The sequence below is a fragment of the Gopherus flavomarginatus genome, chromosome 3, assembly GCF_025201925.1.
Source record: "Gopherus flavomarginatus isolate rGopFla2 chromosome 3, rGopFla2.mat.asm, whole genome shotgun sequence".
Classification (NCBI taxonomy): Eukaryota; Metazoa; Chordata; order Testudines; family Testudinidae; genus Gopherus; species Gopherus flavomarginatus.
The window spans coordinates 23,472,272-23,489,590 of NC_066619.1; the positions used below are offsets into that span (position 1 = coordinate 23,472,272).

The following is a 17,319-nucleotide window of genomic DNA, read 5'->3' on the forward strand; positions in this document are numbered from 1 at the left end:
GTGGGTGCTCAAAAATACTAAACAACAAGATCCCAAAATAGACTCTCTGAAGTACATTTCTCTGTACCCTGCCTTTCTGATACACCCCATATGGACACTCCTTTGCAATACACTTCCCCAGCTAAGCAAGCAGAGCTTCTGGCCCTGTTGAACAGAGTTCACAGAGAAGAAAAGAAATCAGGCATGGAAAGTCTTCCTGGTGTATTAGTCTTTCTGTTATTTTGTTCTCTTAAAGCACAGCAAAAACTCAAATCGGCTGAGTGGTCTGACCAACTTTCTGTTGAACAGAAGATAAGATGAATTCACATTCTTATACCCTTCCATTGATTTCCAGGCGCACAAGTAAGGTGAGCAGCTATAGTTTTTCAGCTGTGTTGAACTAATTTGTCTCTGTGGCCTTGTCAAGGTCTGATTCCCACTTTGAACTTTAGCGTCCAGAAAGTGGGGACCTGCATGTACCCCTCTAAACTTAATTCCTAGCTTAGATCTGATAACGCTGCCACCAACCAAAATATAGTGTTTGGTACACTTTCTGTTCCCCAAAAACCTTCCCTGGGGAACCCAAGATATACACTGATCCAAACTCCTTGGATCCTAAAACAGAGAGGTATTAACCTTTCCCTCCTCTTTCCCCCTCCCAGATTTTCCCTGAGAGGTACACTGATCCAAACTCCTTGGATCCTAAAACAGAGAGGAATTAACTTTTTCCTCCCCCTTATCTCCCCCTCCCACTCCCTGGTGAGTTCAGACCCAGTTCCCTTGGGTCTTATACAAGGACAAAATCAATCAGGTTCTTAAAAAGAAAAGCTTTCAATTAAAGAAAGAAAAAGTAAAAATTATCTCTGTAAAATCAAGATGGCGAAATGTTTACAGGGTCTCAGCTTTACATAAACCAAAGGGACTCCCTCCCTCCTAGCCTAAGTATAAGTTACAGCAAACAGAGGTAAAATATCCTTCCAGCAAAATACACATTTGCAAATCAAGAAAACAAATATAAAGACTAATTCGCCTTCTATCTAGTACTTACTAGTTAGAACATGAGAGACTGTTTCAGAAGGATTGGAGGAACCTGGTTGCATGTCTGGCTCCTCTTAATCCCAAGAGAGAACAAAGAACAACCCAAAAAGCACAAACAAAGACTTCCCTCCACCAAGATTTGAAAGTATCTTGTCCCCTGATTGGTCCTCTGGTCAGGTGTCAGCCAGGTTCACTGAGCTTGTTAACCCTTTACAGGTAAAAGAGACATTAACCCTTAACTATCTGTTTATGACAGGCCTTTTATGCAGAATTGGATTCTCCCCACTAGCTATATAATAAGATTCCAGGAATGTGACTGTGTGTGTCACTCCGAGGCCTAAAATGTCTGTTGAGGCAGTGTGAGGCAGTGGAAGCAGTTACAAGCACGGCTGAGAGCTACTTTTGTTAGAATATCACCAAGCTGAGTCGTCACCGGGTTTTGCTGCATTTTATTGTCCAATGTTCAAGTTCTCAGCCATTTTGGTTTTACAAATTACACCATGAGGTGTACAGCTACAGTAAGGCATGTCTCTATGCCATGCCAAGAGTCCTAGACCATTGTGATATCAGAGAGAATTCAATCAATCATCATCCTTACTCTACAGCTGATTTTCATGCAACAATTTAATTGGCTGTCTGAGGGAGATTTCACAGATGATGGATTAGTTGGCCCAACTGCTACACCCAAGCACCCAACTGCCACTCACACAAATCCACACAACTCTTCCAGCACAACCACTCACACAACACCATATTCACTAATCCCCAAAATACATAGCCTTTTACTGCAGCACACTCCCTTCGTTCGCCACCTGTGCAAATCCACACAACTCTACTAGCAGAACCCCTTGGATATAAAATCAACACAATCACCCACAGAAGACCACAAACAGATTCGCAGTCCGCTTCTCTCCAATTTTTACATTCTCAGCAATTTGGGGCTTTAAAAAAAAAATTTAAAAACACACAAGTTTATGAATTGCCTGTGCAACAGCACAGGATTTTAGCTTCTAGTACCTTCTTTAAGTCTTCCATCAGCAGCAGCTGCTCCATTTGGGAATATAGTCTTCACAAAAATTCCCATGCGTCCCCGAGCAGAATCCTGGCCTCCCACAATGCTGAATCCAAGACCCTACAGAGACAGGAAGAAATGATATATTGATGGCACCTAATTGTGTTATCACTTATCTCAAAAAGGCTGTTTGATAGTCCAAGAGGAAAGAAACAAGAAAATCTAATTAGCTGATGGTGAATTATGCTGTGATTTTATTCTCTGCTTTCCTCTCCTGATCTACTCTCACCCCAACAGTATTGCTCAGCCTGAAAGTAGTCATAGTCATCCTAAAATACAGAAAAAGTTTATTTTATCTTATCATATTTCTATGGTTTTATGTTATTCATTTCTACTTCTCCAGCTATAACAGCAGTCTCTTAAATTGATGGATCGCGGAATTTCCACCCAAGAGACCCATATATAGGATTAACTGCAATTTATTCTGCTATCACAGATATTGCATTTCCTCAGGAAAGACAGATATGTAAAAAGATGACATAAGGTCAGTGCTGTAATGTTAGCAGAATGTGAGTGTGTGTGTGAACGTTTGTTTACTTAAGTAAATGAAGAATTCCATATTTAAAAGACATGTACATAAACACTCCCCCAGAGTCTATTCCCCTCTCTGTAAATGCACGTAACTCCTATTACTTTGTTGGCATCCTTTCATCTATGAGAGACAGTGGGAATTGCAGTCTGTGATGTAGATGGTTTGGTCCTGTTACTATCAATGGGAATTACAGCTGCTGAGAGAAACAAACCACTTCAGAATTATTACTTCATGAAAAATATAGCCATGAAAAATACCACTCCGCTTGTTACACTAGTATCATAAATATGAGAAGAAGTTGTTTTAGAGTTATAGCACGTTGGGCATCCCTGTAAAATACATTAGCACGTAGTGTACACGCAAACATGATATTGCACACAGAGATCATGGGAGGCATTGTGGCCTAGTGAAATGCCTGGAGAAATAATCAACCTGGACTCTAGTCCTGGTTCTGACTCTTAACTTTCTATAATTTTTAGGCATTCAGAGTAAGGGTGGTGATTGGCTAACTCATCTCTGCTATCACAATGGTCTAGGAAGATACAGTATAAAAACAGACAGATTTTCTTGTGCAAAGTGGGCTATTGTGAATGCAAACAGGTACTTAGCTGAATGAATACCTGTTTTGCATACTCGCATGCATAGCTGTAACTATGCACTCATTCTTATTTAATATTTATGTTTCCGTAGTGACCAGAGGTCTCAGTCAGGATCTGGGCCACAACATGATAGATACTGCACACAAACATAGGAAGATATAGTTTCTGCCTCATTCATATTTTGCAGGCATGACTTAGACATTTAGGTTTGAAAACTTGGCTCTTAAGTGTTTATTATTATTGATCATCATGTACAATAAAATAAGCACATGACAGATTTACTTTAACAAACATTCAGGGCTTGATTTTCACAGGCGCTGAGGTTCACTGGGAGTTGGGAGCGCTTAGCATCCCAGAAGATCAGGCCTTTGTGATGCTGTGTGAAAATGCTCACCTTGCCTTGTCCTTTCATCAGGACAATGTTGGAAATAATGGATGGCTGGGCCAGTCTCCATGGAGATTCCACCTGAGCTGCACTCAGTGAGCGGGTAGATTTCTTCACAATATGGTATTCCTAACAAACATCAGAAATTAAATTTAATTCATTCTGAGTGAATGACACAGGCACCAATGTGCTTCATGGGAAAAGTTCTGACATAGACATGGACGAAATAAAAATTAAAATGGCTATTGTATATTAGAATATACACCTGGTGATGAAATCCTGGCCTTAATGCCATCGACTTCACTATGGCCAGAATTTCACGTTATATCTATTTAACAGCTTTTACACTGTAACAGTTAAAATATTTTTTTTTTGTAAACTGAGATATCGTGTAGATTCATGATCTATAGAAATTGTGATCTTCTGAAGTAACAACCATACCATCATCAAATGAAAGAAAGAAACACACTATTTGTTTAAATAGTTATACCTCTTTAACTACAGCATATTCATGCATTACATTGGAATAGTACTTATCTCTCCCTCAGCAACTGTAACAGCCTTCTACTTCCTCACAACTAAAGGACTCCTCCTTTAGCTCAACTGGTAGGTGCTGAAGCCTGGAGTCAATTCCCCATGATGCACTTAGGCAGACCCAGTTTGTTATAATTATTTCTAGCAGCTTGAGGAAAAACCTTGGACTGAGTAAGGATCTGGGAATTTGGCTGTAAATAATTATTAGGCAGAGTAAATAGTATAACCACTCACCTGCCTAGTTCCTGAGGATTCAAGCTGCTGGGAAAGAGAATGTTTTCTCCCTCCCCGGGAATATTTCACTGCTATTTCATAATTTGATTCACCATTCTCCACGGTCAGTTCATCATTTTCTCCCACAGATTCTAAACGGGATCCAGCCCCTGAGGGACAACCCAGGAATGCCATTTATTAGCCAAACAGCAGCACCTTTCAATTCTGACAAGTCATGTGATGGTTGACTTATGCAAATCATAAATCAAACAATACTACGGCGCAGCATCCAGTAGGGTAGCTCAATAATTTCCTATGGAAAAGTTAATTTTGATTGTTATCAATTAGTGAAGTGCATTGCATACAACTCTAAAGATGCAGGAGCATTCCCATCTCAATCTCATGCTGACAAAAATTTCTTTGAAAATCTATGGTCAATGCAAAAAACCTTAGTTTTGTGATTAGCGATAGCAAACAAAATGAGATAAAAACAGAGAGCGAGCCAGAATTCTGCTGATTGCACATATTGGTGTGCAGCGCTCACAAGCTTTCTTTATAGCTTACAGAGCTGACACTGTAGCTGCATTCATGTCTGGAAATGTCTCATCATCCTGAAAGTAATTTTTCAGGAATGGAAGAAGGAACATGGTGCCAAAAAATGTGATTTGCCTTCCCTTTCGGCAACAGTCCCAGTTATCTTAAAAAAAAGAAAAGAAAAAAGAGAAGTAAAAGTGAATGTAGAGTTGGTGTAAGGTACTGAATCATTTGCCTTGAAGGACATCCTGTAATTAACAAAAGGATATCCGAGTTTTTCCACACTCATCATCAATGTGCCTCCATCACCACCTGAAGAAATCACTCATTCGATCCACATAAGGCCTCGTTCACACTTATGGCAGTGTGTAGGGTATGTGTAGCTATATGCCACGATGAAAGGCAGGTTGCATCCACACTTGTTATTACAGCAGATAGCTACACATGGCAGTGGACAGCTCCAGCAGGGACAGCAGGATCCTACACCGCTAACAACAACAGTGTGAATGCAGGAGACATTACTTGCAAGTGTAGACAGCCGTGCAGGGTATACAACCTACACGGCTGTCTACACTTACAAGTAATGTCTCCCATGTTCACACTGTTGTTATATAACCCTTGAATTCAGGCGTGAGGGGCACCCTGCTCTACTCTACCTGCCTGAGCCATGTGTCACCATCTACTCTGCTAGCTGGGCATGCAGCCTCTGTACTCTATATGCTGTCCTAAGTGTAGACATAGGTTTAGAACCTCTGGTCTAAAGGTTTTTCTTTTTGAGTCTCCCTCTCCCTGCAACATGTTATAGAAATTCCATGACCCACTTGTGCCAATACAACTGTTTTTCTGTATATAAAAGCTGGGGCCAGTGCTAGTGGGGTATCAAGCAGGGCAACTACCTGTGGCCCCACACCACAGGGGGCCCTGCGAAGCTAAGTTGCTTGGGCGTGGGCTTCAGCCCCACCGTGGCGGGACTCTGGCTGTGGCTTTCTGCCACAGGCCCCAGTGAGTCTAATGCAGGCTCTGCTTGGCGGACCGCTTGAAACCTGCTCGTGCCTCCCCAGGGGGCCCCGGACCCCAAGTTAAAAACGGATGCTTCAGGCGATGTCTACATTCCCCTAGAGTTTGGACTATGGGGATCCAAATAACAATGCTCACCAAAGTGCTGTAACTCACCATGCAGGCGTGAACTAAAAGGTTCCTAATTCACATTAACATACTCCTCTTCAAACAGGAATACATTAACAAGCCCTTAGGTACTTGTGACCCCATTAACAGTAGTATCCGTGCACCTCAATCTTTTATCCTTATAACACCTCTTTGAGATAAGGCAGTCCTGTTATACCCATTTTACGGATGAGGAACCAATGCACAGAGACTGACTTTCCCAGAAGTCTGTGGCAGAGCAGGGAATTGAAGCTAGGTCTATAGAGTCCCAGGCTATAGCACCAACTACTGAACCTTCCTTCCTCTCCTGCCGACTCCACCCTATGCCCCTCGCAAACAAGGTGCCAGGGTCAATCTGCCACCCTACTGAGCTTGAATAGTATCTTATGCTACCACCCTACCAATTTCAATGAGCTAATTCACAGGGTAAGGTGCTCAACCTGAGCGATGGTGGCAGGATCTGGTTGTACACACATACAGTTTTAAATACAAATAAGTATTCATTTCGATTGACGTGATCATGGATTGTCTAAACTCGTGGGGGGACATGCAAGCCCCTTGGATAAATGGAGAGCCTGTTCACCAGAGGAGTGAGTGATCCCAAACAGCCGTGGTGATGAGGATGTGTCATTACTGTGAGTCAAGTCCCTGCATTCACGTAAAAGGCAGTTGTACTATTTTCATACTATTTATTGTCAGTCTGCTGGAAGCCATGACCTTTTTTTATTTGAGATTTAGGTAACAATAAACAAGCCCTAATGAATTTTTGCCCTAATGAATGAGATAAAGTGATGGTGTTTTGAAAAGACCCCCACCTAAGTCTAATGAAATAAATCAAACCAAATACACAGGAAATTTAAATTTAAGGAATAGTAAATAAAGTTCAGTAATGCAGAATTTTACTTCATTATTCTGCCAACAAGGTTCAACTCAGCAAGCTCTGCTGAATGCAAACATTGTGCAGTTTAAATTCCCCATCCAAACCAAACTATTCTGAGGTTCATGGAAATAAAACCTAGATCTGCTTAATTAGGTTTCACACCTAGCCCACTTTGTGCGATATACAAGAATTTTGCAGCGGCATTAGCTCTTTTACTCATGTCTTTTACCAAGCCTGCTTTACCTTGGGATCGACTTCTATATTTCAATATACCACCTCCCAGTGTCGGACTTTGGCAGTTCTCTTTCGCCACTTCCACATTAGCAGGATCTGGAGATTTATCTGTTTCTGTCATCTGAAAAATAAGAAAATGGAATATATTGAAGAAACTAGCCAAGGTGATGGAACTGCTCCCAGTAGAAAACACTGGTAAAAATGAGAAGAAAATTCCACTTATAACTTCTTTTTTTCCCCAAAAGCTTGGAATTCTATTAAACTAGTTTTATGTGAGCCAGAAAACTCAGCAGAATCTATACAGATATTTCAATGGATCCCTTTTGACATTACTGAATAACTTCATCCATTTGTCTATATATTTTTAAGAGCAACATCCCCCAGTCTTTACTCATGCATAATTCTCAGAGAGAAGGACGTTTAGTCAGGAATACAGGATTTGGCCCTGATCACTTAATCACCCTCAGTAAAGTTGTAGGGTGATCTCCAGTGCTTATTCTCCATTTAGTCAGCTCACCAAACTTCCACTGATTGTCAATGACAGCTTTGTAAGGAAAACCACATAGAAACTATGTTATTTTATTAATATAAATATAGTGAATATTGATGAGTGTGCCATACAAAAAGCTAGGTTAATAGACTGTTATGATTACACAGCTAAGTACTCAAAAGTCTGGCAAGGGTATATGCACAATCTTAACTCTGATGTCTTGTGCAGATGCATCAGGATGCACAGGGTTTGATTATTCACTGCCTAACACCTTGTGATGTCATCTACACATGTGCAAAGTGGGTGAAAAAGATCACACGGTTGGCATCTGCATAGGTATAGGTGGCAACACAAGGTGCAATCAAGCTTATAGTCTTCAACGGCATGATCAGATGTATCATATTATTTGAGAACCCCTCTCCTGCACATGCTGAGAGGTGCACTGCAAATTTAGTACACTCCTTACAAAATGTACATTTAGCCCTTCTCAATTATCTGTTCACCCTACAAGATCCACCACAATGCTTCCCCCACTCCGAGTTGTTACACAGGTGCAGTAGTAATATATTTTCCTAGATATGTCACTTCACAATCATCTTTGAAGTCTTCACATGCATAGGTGAATCCTATCTTAGTTGTACACTTTATAAACGTAGGTGAAGTAGCTAAAATGCAGGCTCAGTACAGTATTGGAAGGCTTCTGATATGGGGACAAAATCAAACCCCAAATTTCCACTAGAAAAACAAAAGAACTTTTTCTCAGTATAGGCTATTTCTTGGACAAATTTCACCTTTCAACACTCAGACAATTTCATACTCAAAAATAGCTGAACTGCTTCTGCTCAAAATTTCCCCCAAAGACTTCACCATTTATGCAGTGTCAAAGCCTGTAAAAATTCTGCTCAACAGTTGAAAGTTTCAGAAAATAGTAAGTGATCGATAACAGGCTTGAAATGGAAACTGTTACGCAACCTTAAGTCTACTGGTCATAGCTCCTACCACTATAATGCTATACATAATTTTTACACTTATTTAACACTTACATTCCAGCTATTTCTTGGTGACATTGCAAGGTACCATAGCAGCAATCTCAGGGCTCCATTCTAATGCTAAATGATTTGTAACTCACACTTCTGTATAATCTAAATGATTCATCTAAAGAGCAAGAGAACTCCATTCTCGTAACAAAATCACTGCATCCATTATAGGTTGGCTTATATACCCAAGGGGGGATAACTCATTCCAGAAGAGATGCAAGGATCAAGCCAAAAAAAGTCACTGGGACAGGTCCAAAATATCACTTCAGCTCTTCCTGAAAGCTCTCTGCTCTCAGAAAATATGCCTAAAAATACAGCAGTGCTAGTTAGAACTGAACCAGGACGGCTATAATTCACACCATCCTAATTTATAGGCAATATTTCCTCGCCTGCTCATATATAGTAAACAATCTTGACTCTCATGACAAAAGACACTTACTGACATACAGAGTCATATCTCATTATTTTAAAGCCCTGAAGAACAACACAGGGACGGCACCGCTCACTCTTTCAGGGATGACAGGGCTGTTCCTAATTTGTAGCTGAGGGAGCCAGGGAACATAGAACCAGGGACACTTGAATGCAGGCAGCTGTGTTTCTCTCTGCTCTGCATCTATATTGCTGTCGTTCACTCACCATGATGTGATGAGCTGTCATGTTAATTTAGCATGCCTGCTGCCTGTGCAGCTTCCGAAAGCTGGAAAGAGTACACAAATGAGGCCATGCCATAATTTACATATTCATTTACTGTGCATTCTCATTTGCATAAACACCCTACTTTCTATTCTATCCACCCCTGTAAAGACTATCATCTGCCCTCTTGAGTTTCCTTCTAACCTGCTTGCCTGGCTCCCCTACCTCTTCCTCTACTTCCTCATGTCCCTCCCCATACTCCCCCTTCAAATTTCTTCTCTGGTTTTCTCTGCCTCTGAGCTTCCATCACACCTACAGCCTGGTCCCCTACTGCCCACAGGTGTTGGGATAAATGAGAACAATGCTCTACATCACACTGCCCAGCTATGCTCTAGCCATCTGTCCGTCTCCGGGCAGGCTGAAGGCTAATTTCTAGGCATGGTCTTTATAGTTAGAGTCCTCCCATGGTGAGATTTCTATGACTAATGAGACCCTGCCTACAGGAGAATGTGGCCATGGAGATACAGGCTAGAACAACTCTCCTATAACACCATAGCTAAGCAGGAGACTGAAACTACTGGTCTGGAGCAGCCAAGACAAGAGACTTAAACATCCTGGATGTTAGCAATGTAGGTTTCAGGCTACACACAATTTGCAGTTTGAGCAAAGGCTCAGGACAAAACAAATGTTGCAGAATAAGGTAAGACCCAACATTCGGCAATTACGTTAAGCTTGGAGCTGAGGGGTCGGGGGTGAGAGGGAGGAAGGAAGAATCCCCGCTTCTGTCACTGAAATCAACCCCAGTATTTTGCAAAATCACCTAAATCTCTCCACTGCACCTGTCACCATACACTCACACGCAATAATAATCAAGCAATCACTTTGCAAACACCTGAAGATAACAGAACCATAGAATCGTACGACTGGAAGGGATCTTGATAGGTTATCTAGTTCAGTCCCCTGCAGTTATGGCAGGACTAAGTATTATCTAGACCAGGGGTGGGCAAACTTTTTGGCCTGAGGGCCACATCCGCATTGTGAAACTGTACGGGTGCATCCCCAAAGCTGTGCCTCCCCAAATAGCTTTGCCCCTGCCCCCATCTTCCCCCTCCCACTTCCCACCCCGAGACTGCCCCCCTCAGATCCCCTGCCCCATCCAACCCCCCCTGCTCCTTGTCCCCTGACCACCCCCTCCTGGGACCCCCACCCCAACCGTCCCCCAGAACCCCACCCTCTATTCAACTCCTCCATTCCCTGACTGTCCTCTCCCAGAACCTCCACCCCATCCAACCGCCTCCTGTTCCCTATCCCCTGACTGCCCCTGGGGACCTCCTGCCCCTTATCCAATCCCTCACCCCTTTACCATGCTGCTCAGAGCAGCAGAAGCTTGCAGCCCCGCTGCAGCCAGCCACCCGCCCGTGCTGCCTGGAAGGAGCGACAGGCCAGAGCGCGGGCGGCATGGTGAGGTGAGATGAGGCTGCGGGGAAGGCAGGACAGCAGGGAAAGGGCCAGGGACTAGCTTACCCGGCCAGGAGCTCAGGTGCAGGGCAGGACAGTCCCGCGAGCCAGATGTGGCCCGTGGGCCATTGTTTGACCACTTCTGACCTACACTATCCCTTGCTATGTGGGATATCTTGACTTTAGTAAGGCTTTTGATACTGTCTCACACGATCATCTCACAAACTAACAAGGCAAATACAGCCTAGATGGATCCACTACAACTGATTGGAAAACCGCTCCCAGGGAGTAATCATCAGGGGTCACAGTCAAACTGGAAGGGCATATCGAGTGGAGTCCCGCAGGGATCAGTTCTGGATCCAGTTCTGTTCAATATTGTCATCAATGATTTAGATAATGGCATAGAGAGTACACTTCTAAAGTTTGTGGACAATACCAAGCTGGGAGGGGTTGCTAGTGCTTTGAAGGACAGGATTAAAATTCAAAATGATCTGGAAAAACTAGAGAAATGGTCTGAAGTAAAGAGGATGAAATTCAATAAGGACAAATGCAAAGTACTCCACTTAGGAAGGAACAATCAATTGCATTTATACAAAATGAGAAATTACTGCCTAGGAAGGAGCACTGCAGAAAGGGATCTGGAGCTTATAGTGGATTGAAACCTATATATGAGTCAACAATGTAACACTGTTGCAAAAAAATGCGAACTTCACCTGAGATGTATTAGCAGGAGTGCTGTAAGCAAGACAAGTTGTAATTCTTCTGTTCTACCCCATGCAGATATGGCCTCAAAACTAAAGTACTGTGTCCAGTTGCGGGTACTGCATTTCAGAAAAGATGTGGACAAATTGGAGAAAGTCCAGAGAAGAGTAACAAAAATGATTAAAGGTCTAGAAAATATGATCTATGAGGAAAGATTGAAAAAACTGAGTTTGTTTAGTCTGGAGAAGAGAAGACTGAGAGGGGACATGATAACAGTGTTTGAGCATTTAAGAGGTTGTTATAAGGAGGAGGGAAAAATTGTTTTCTTTAACCTCTGAAGACAGTACAAGAAGCAGTGGGCTTTAACTGCAGCAAGGGAGACTTAGGTTGTACATTAAGAAAAACTTCCTGTCAGGGCAGTTAAGCACTTGAACAAACTGCTTAGGGAGGTTGTGGAATCTCCATCATTGGAGGCTTTCAAGAACAGGCTAGACAAACACGTGTCAGAAATGGTCTAGTTCAGGGATCGGCAACCTTTCAGAAGTGATGTGCTGAGTCTTCATTTATCCACTCTGATTTAAGGTTTCACATGTCGGTAATACATTTTACCATTTTTAGAAGGTCTCTTTCTATAAGTCTATAATATATAACTAAACTATTGTTGTACGTAAAGTAAATAAGATTTTTAAAATGTTTAATAAGCTTCATTTAAAATTAAATTAAAATGCAGAGCTCCCTGGACTGGTGGTCAGGACCCGGGCAGTGCGAGTGCCACTGAAAATCAGCTCGCGTGCTGCCTTTGGCACCCGTGCCATAGGTTGCCTACCCCTGGTCTAGTTACTATGTAGTCCTACTTGAGTGCAGGGGCCTGGACTAGACCAGTGGTTCTCAACCTTTCCACACTACTGTACCCCTTTTAGGAGCCTGAATGGTCTTGCATACCCCACGTTTCGCCTCACTTAAAAAGTACTTGCTTACAAAATCAGACATAAAAATACAAAAGTGTCACAGCACACTGTTCCTGAAAAATTGCTTAATTTCTCATTTTTATCATATAATTATAAAATAAATCAATTGGAATATAAATATTGTACTTACATTTCAGTGTATAGTATATAGAGCAATATAAATAAGTCATTGTCTGTATACAATTTTAGTTTGTACTGACTTTGCTAGTGCTTTTTATGAAGATTGTTGTAAAACTAAGCGAACAGTTAGATGAGCTGATGTATCTCCTGGAAGACCTCTGCATACCCCCAGGGGCATGCATACCCCTCATTGAAAAACACTGAACTAGGTGATCTCTTGAGGTCCCTTCCAGTCCTACACTTCTAAAATTCTATGGTTCCATATAAGCCATGGTCCTATAAAGAGGAAACACCTAAACTGTGTGTGTGATGCCCAGAAGGTCAATTACATGCAAATACACATGATCAAAATAAAGCCCCAAGATATTCTCACTGGCTTCCTGGATAAGATTATATCCAACTTGGTTTCTGACTACTATAAAAAGTAACAGAGAACAAGGTAATTTAGATATTCTTTCTTCTTGTAACAAAACAAACGCTGATCTGACACAGGCTTGGGGAAGGCATTGTAGAATTTGCAATATATGCCCACGATAGAGACATTATTATTTAAATTGATGCTGTTGTATAATAAACTACCTGGGGTTTTATTATGCTGTGAAAACAATTAGAAATCCAAACCATGGTGCTTCTAAGAACAGTCCTTTGTCTGTAATCTTTGGCCCTAAAAGTGGCTGTTTTGTCATAACTCAAAAGAAAAATGTGACTCTGCCCTATTCTTCTGGCCACATGGGAATGTCTCTTTTGAACGTGTAGAATCTGTAGCCCTGCCATCTTAATTTTCCTTGCTTTCCAGGAAGTGAGGAGATTATTTCAGTTCTGTAAGGATTTCATTAAACGAACCCAGGAAATCCTGTTCAAGGCTGTTTCATTGTTAGGACAGCAGGAGCTGTAACACATGCTGTAGTTTGAAGAGTTTGGAGGGAGGTCTGAAACTAGAAAATTCTGCCCCATTCATCTAAGTAACTTCACAATTCAGTGATTGTGACATCCTGCTTCCAAAGGGAAACAGTGCTATCATGAACGCAGAGCTCTGGCATTAATACAGCATGAGGGGCTACTCCAGAGTCCTATCTCAGGCAACACCCCAGCTGGACCAGGTCTTTAATTAGGCAAGATGAAGAACAGCATTACAAAAGAGAATGCCAAGATGTTTGTGGTTCAGTAGAATGCAATCATCACAGATTGATAAAGCAAAGCAGCACACCAGGGAGGATACAACAGAATAAACAAACTACTTTACTACTGCTGTTGAGAAGATAAGCTGTTGTCTTTCCCATCACTGAATATATTTAACACCTCATGCAAGATCCCACTGTGTTTCTTCATTGAAAAGAGTGAGCAGAAGATAGACAGTTTGTTTCCTAAATGTGAAGTGAACTGATATACAGATAGCACACAAAAAATTGGAAAGGTACCACTCTCCAGCCTGCAGAACCAGCTCCCAGCCTATCACCACAGGGTCAGCTGCAGCTGGGCACATCAATTGGCCACTCCAAAAAAATTTAAAAAACCATCTAAGCCCCTGTACACAACAAAATTTCATATGCTTTTTAGAATGGCTTTTGCTCTTCTTCTGTGCTGATAAATAACCGATGAAAGGAAACAACATTTTCTTATTAAACATGATGTTAAACAACATCAACTTCCAGTCCTATGATTCTGTGATGGCCTTTATATTTATCATAAAATAACATTCCTATACATATAGGGCATGATTCATAGGAACACAGGAATTGCCACACTGGATCAGGCCTGTGGTCCATCTAGCCTCGTATCTTGTTGTCATAAACAGATAGCTAAGGGTTAATGTCTCTTTCACCTGAAGCACCTGACCAGAGGACCAATCAGGAAACCGGATTTTTTCAACTTTGGGTGGAGGGAATTTAGTGTCTGAGTCTTTGTCTGTTTGCCTGCTTTCTCTGAGCTTTGGAGAAGTAGTTTCTACTTTCTAGTCTTCTGTTTCTAAGTGTAAGGACAAAGAGATCAGATAGTAAGTTATATGGTTTCTTTTCTTTGGTATTTGCATGAATATAAGTGCTGGAGTGCTTTGATTTGTATTCTTTTTGAATAAGGCTGTTTATTCAATATTCTTTTAAGCAATTGACCCTGTATTGTATCATCTTAATACAGAGAGCCCATTTGTATGTATTTTTCTTTCTTTTTATATAAAGCTTTCTTTTAAGACCGGTTGGAGTTTTTCTTTACTTCAGGGAAATTGAGTCTGTACTCACCAGGGAATTGGTGGGAGGAAGAAATCGGGGAGATCTGTGTGTTGGATTTGCTAGCCTGATTTTGCATTCCCTCTGGGGGAATAGGAAAGTACTTTTTGTTTCCAGGACTGGGAACAGAGAGGGGGGAAGGGAAAAAGGATTATTTCCCTTTGTTGTGAGACTCAAGGGATTTGGGTCTTGGGGTCCCCAGGGAAGGTTTTTCAGGGGGACCAGAGTGCCCCAAAACACTCTAATTTTTTGGGTGGTGGCAGCAGGTACCAGGTCCAAGCTGGTAACTAAGCTTGGAGGTTTTCATGCTAACCCCCATATTTTGGACGCTAAGGTCCAAATCTGGGACTAAGGTTATGATATGGTGGCAGCGGTGGGATATAGACAGAATCCAGAAGCCAGTAGAATATTATATTTTTCTTTTCTCTGCTAAGGGCTTTTTAGCAGAGAGAAACAGTTGGTTTTAAAAGGGAACCAGAGAGAATTTTTTTTTCTGCTCTCTCTGGCAGTTTGTGGCTTGCATGTTAAGCAAGAAGCCATTACCAGACTGTTAAGGGTCTTTTGTCATGCAATAGCCCTCCCATTAGGAGGCAAGTTCCAGCACTATATGCATGCAAATAAAGTGGTTTTTCAGGTTTACTTAACATTGAAGATTAGCTAAAGGCACTGTTGCTAGGCAGACTTCAGGAGGCAACAGAGCCTGCAGTGCAGAAGATAAACACCGGAGGGCACCCCAACACAAGAAAACAGGAATCATGACTTCTAAGGCAAAAACTGAGGCCGAAGAGCAAATCAAAGAAGCTGAACACAGGCGACAACTGGAAATAAAACAAAAAGAGATGGAGATGAAAGAAAGAGAAGAACAAATCAAACAGGCAGCACACAAAAGAAAACTAGAAGAAGAAGAGTTCGCCCACCGAAGGAAACAAGAAGAAGAAGAGTTGGCCCACCGCCGAGAAATGGAAAAACAACAAAAAGAGAATGAAGAGAAGGAAAAACAGAGAAAACATGAACTGGAGTTGGCAAAAGCTGGGCTGCCTGTGCCAGCCAACCCTAACAACCCGGCGCCAAATATTGCTCCACAGCACAGGAAATTTCCCACCTACAAGGCCGGGGATGACACCGAGGCCTTCTTGGAAAATTTTGAAAGAGCCTGTCTTGGGTACAGCATTCCCGAAGACCAGTACATGGTAGAATTGAGATCACAGCTCAGTGGACCTTTAGCAGAGGTGGCAGCTGAAATGCCTAAGCAGCAAATGAATGACTATAAACTTTTTCAAACCAAGGCCAGATACAGGATGGGGATAACCCCAGATCATGCCCGTCGGCGCTTCAGAACCCAAAAGTGGGAACCAGAGGTGTCATTTCCCAAACACGCCTACTACATTGCAAAAAACTATGAGGCCTGGATAACAGGAAACAACATTCAAACCTTGGAAGAACTGCACCTCCTCATACAAATGGAGCAGTTCTTGGATGGTGTTCCTGAAGACATCACACGGTACATACAAGATGGCAATCCCAAAGATATCGCTGAGGCGGGGGAGATTGGAGCCAAATGGATGGAACTAGCAGAAAGCAAGAAAGCTACTGTCAAGGGGAACGATTACCCCAGGGGGCACACAGACCATAAACCCTACAACCGAGGACAGCCAAAGACCCCACATACAACCCAAGTCAAGCCACAGACGCCCTACTCTTCCACCTCACCAGTCTCCAGTAACTCACTTCGGCCCAGTGACCCATCAGATGGAAGATGCTTTAAGTGTAATGAACTGGGACATATCAAGGCCAACTGTCCCAAGAACACCATGCGAGTGCAATTCATTACACCACCATCACACCAAAGATCCCCAGGCCCGGATGCCTCTCAAATACCCTTGGAGCGAAGGGAAAATTTGAGAGTGGGCGGAAAGAAGGTTACTGCGTGGAGAGACACGGGGGCACAAGTGTCAGCTATCCACCAATCCTTCGTTGACCCCAAATTCATCAACCCAAAGGCCAAAGTTACAATTTACCCCTTCATGTCACAAGCTGTAGACTTGCCTACAGCTCAACTGCCTGTCCAGTACAAAGGCTGGTCAGGAATGTGGACTTTTGCAGTCTATGACAATTATCCTATCCCCATGCTACTGGGGGAAGACTTGGCCAACCAGGTGAAGCAGGCCAAGAGAGTGGGAATGGTTACACGTAGCCAAACCAGGCAAGCTTCCAGACCCATTCCTGTTCCTGAGCCGTCCACAGAGGCCCCGTCTGTGTTACCAGAGACCCAGACAGAGGTAGTGGACCCGGATTCCATGCCAACCACTGAAACAGCCACAGCACCTCCAGTCCCAGGCCCGGAACTGGAACAGCAACCAGCACCAGCAAGTGCAACCCCATCTTCAAACTCAACGCCAGAGGGCGCCAGCGAGCCAGAACTGGCAGAAGCCAAAGACAGCCATACCCAAAAGGCTCAGCCAGAGCCTGAAATACCCACAGGTGCACCAGCGGAGAGCGGTTCACCAGCAACGGAAACAAACCCA

The 17,319-nt window shown here is 42.6% G+C and overlaps 1 protein-coding gene across 5 annotated transcripts in view; it reads right to left on the minus strand.

The window, feature by feature from the left end:
• The window catches only part of PDZD2 (PDZ domain containing 2), a 319,956-nt gene that overhangs the window by 50,589 nt on the left and 252,048 nt on the right, over window positions 1-17,319 (minus strand). For all 5 annotated transcript variants that reach the window (XM_050944620.1, XM_050944622.1, XM_050944623.1 and 2 more), the window contains 4 exons: window positions 7,174-7,285; window positions 4,374-4,522; window positions 3,615-3,734; window positions 2,035-2,149 (listed from right to left, as the gene is read on the minus strand). In XM_050944620.1, the coding sequence (XP_050800577.1) occupies window positions 2,035-2,149; window positions 3,615-3,734; window positions 4,374-4,522; window positions 7,174-7,285 (496 nt within the window). The remainder of the gene's footprint in view (window positions 1-2,034; window positions 2,150-3,614; window positions 3,735-4,373; window positions 4,523-7,173; window positions 7,286-17,319) is intronic.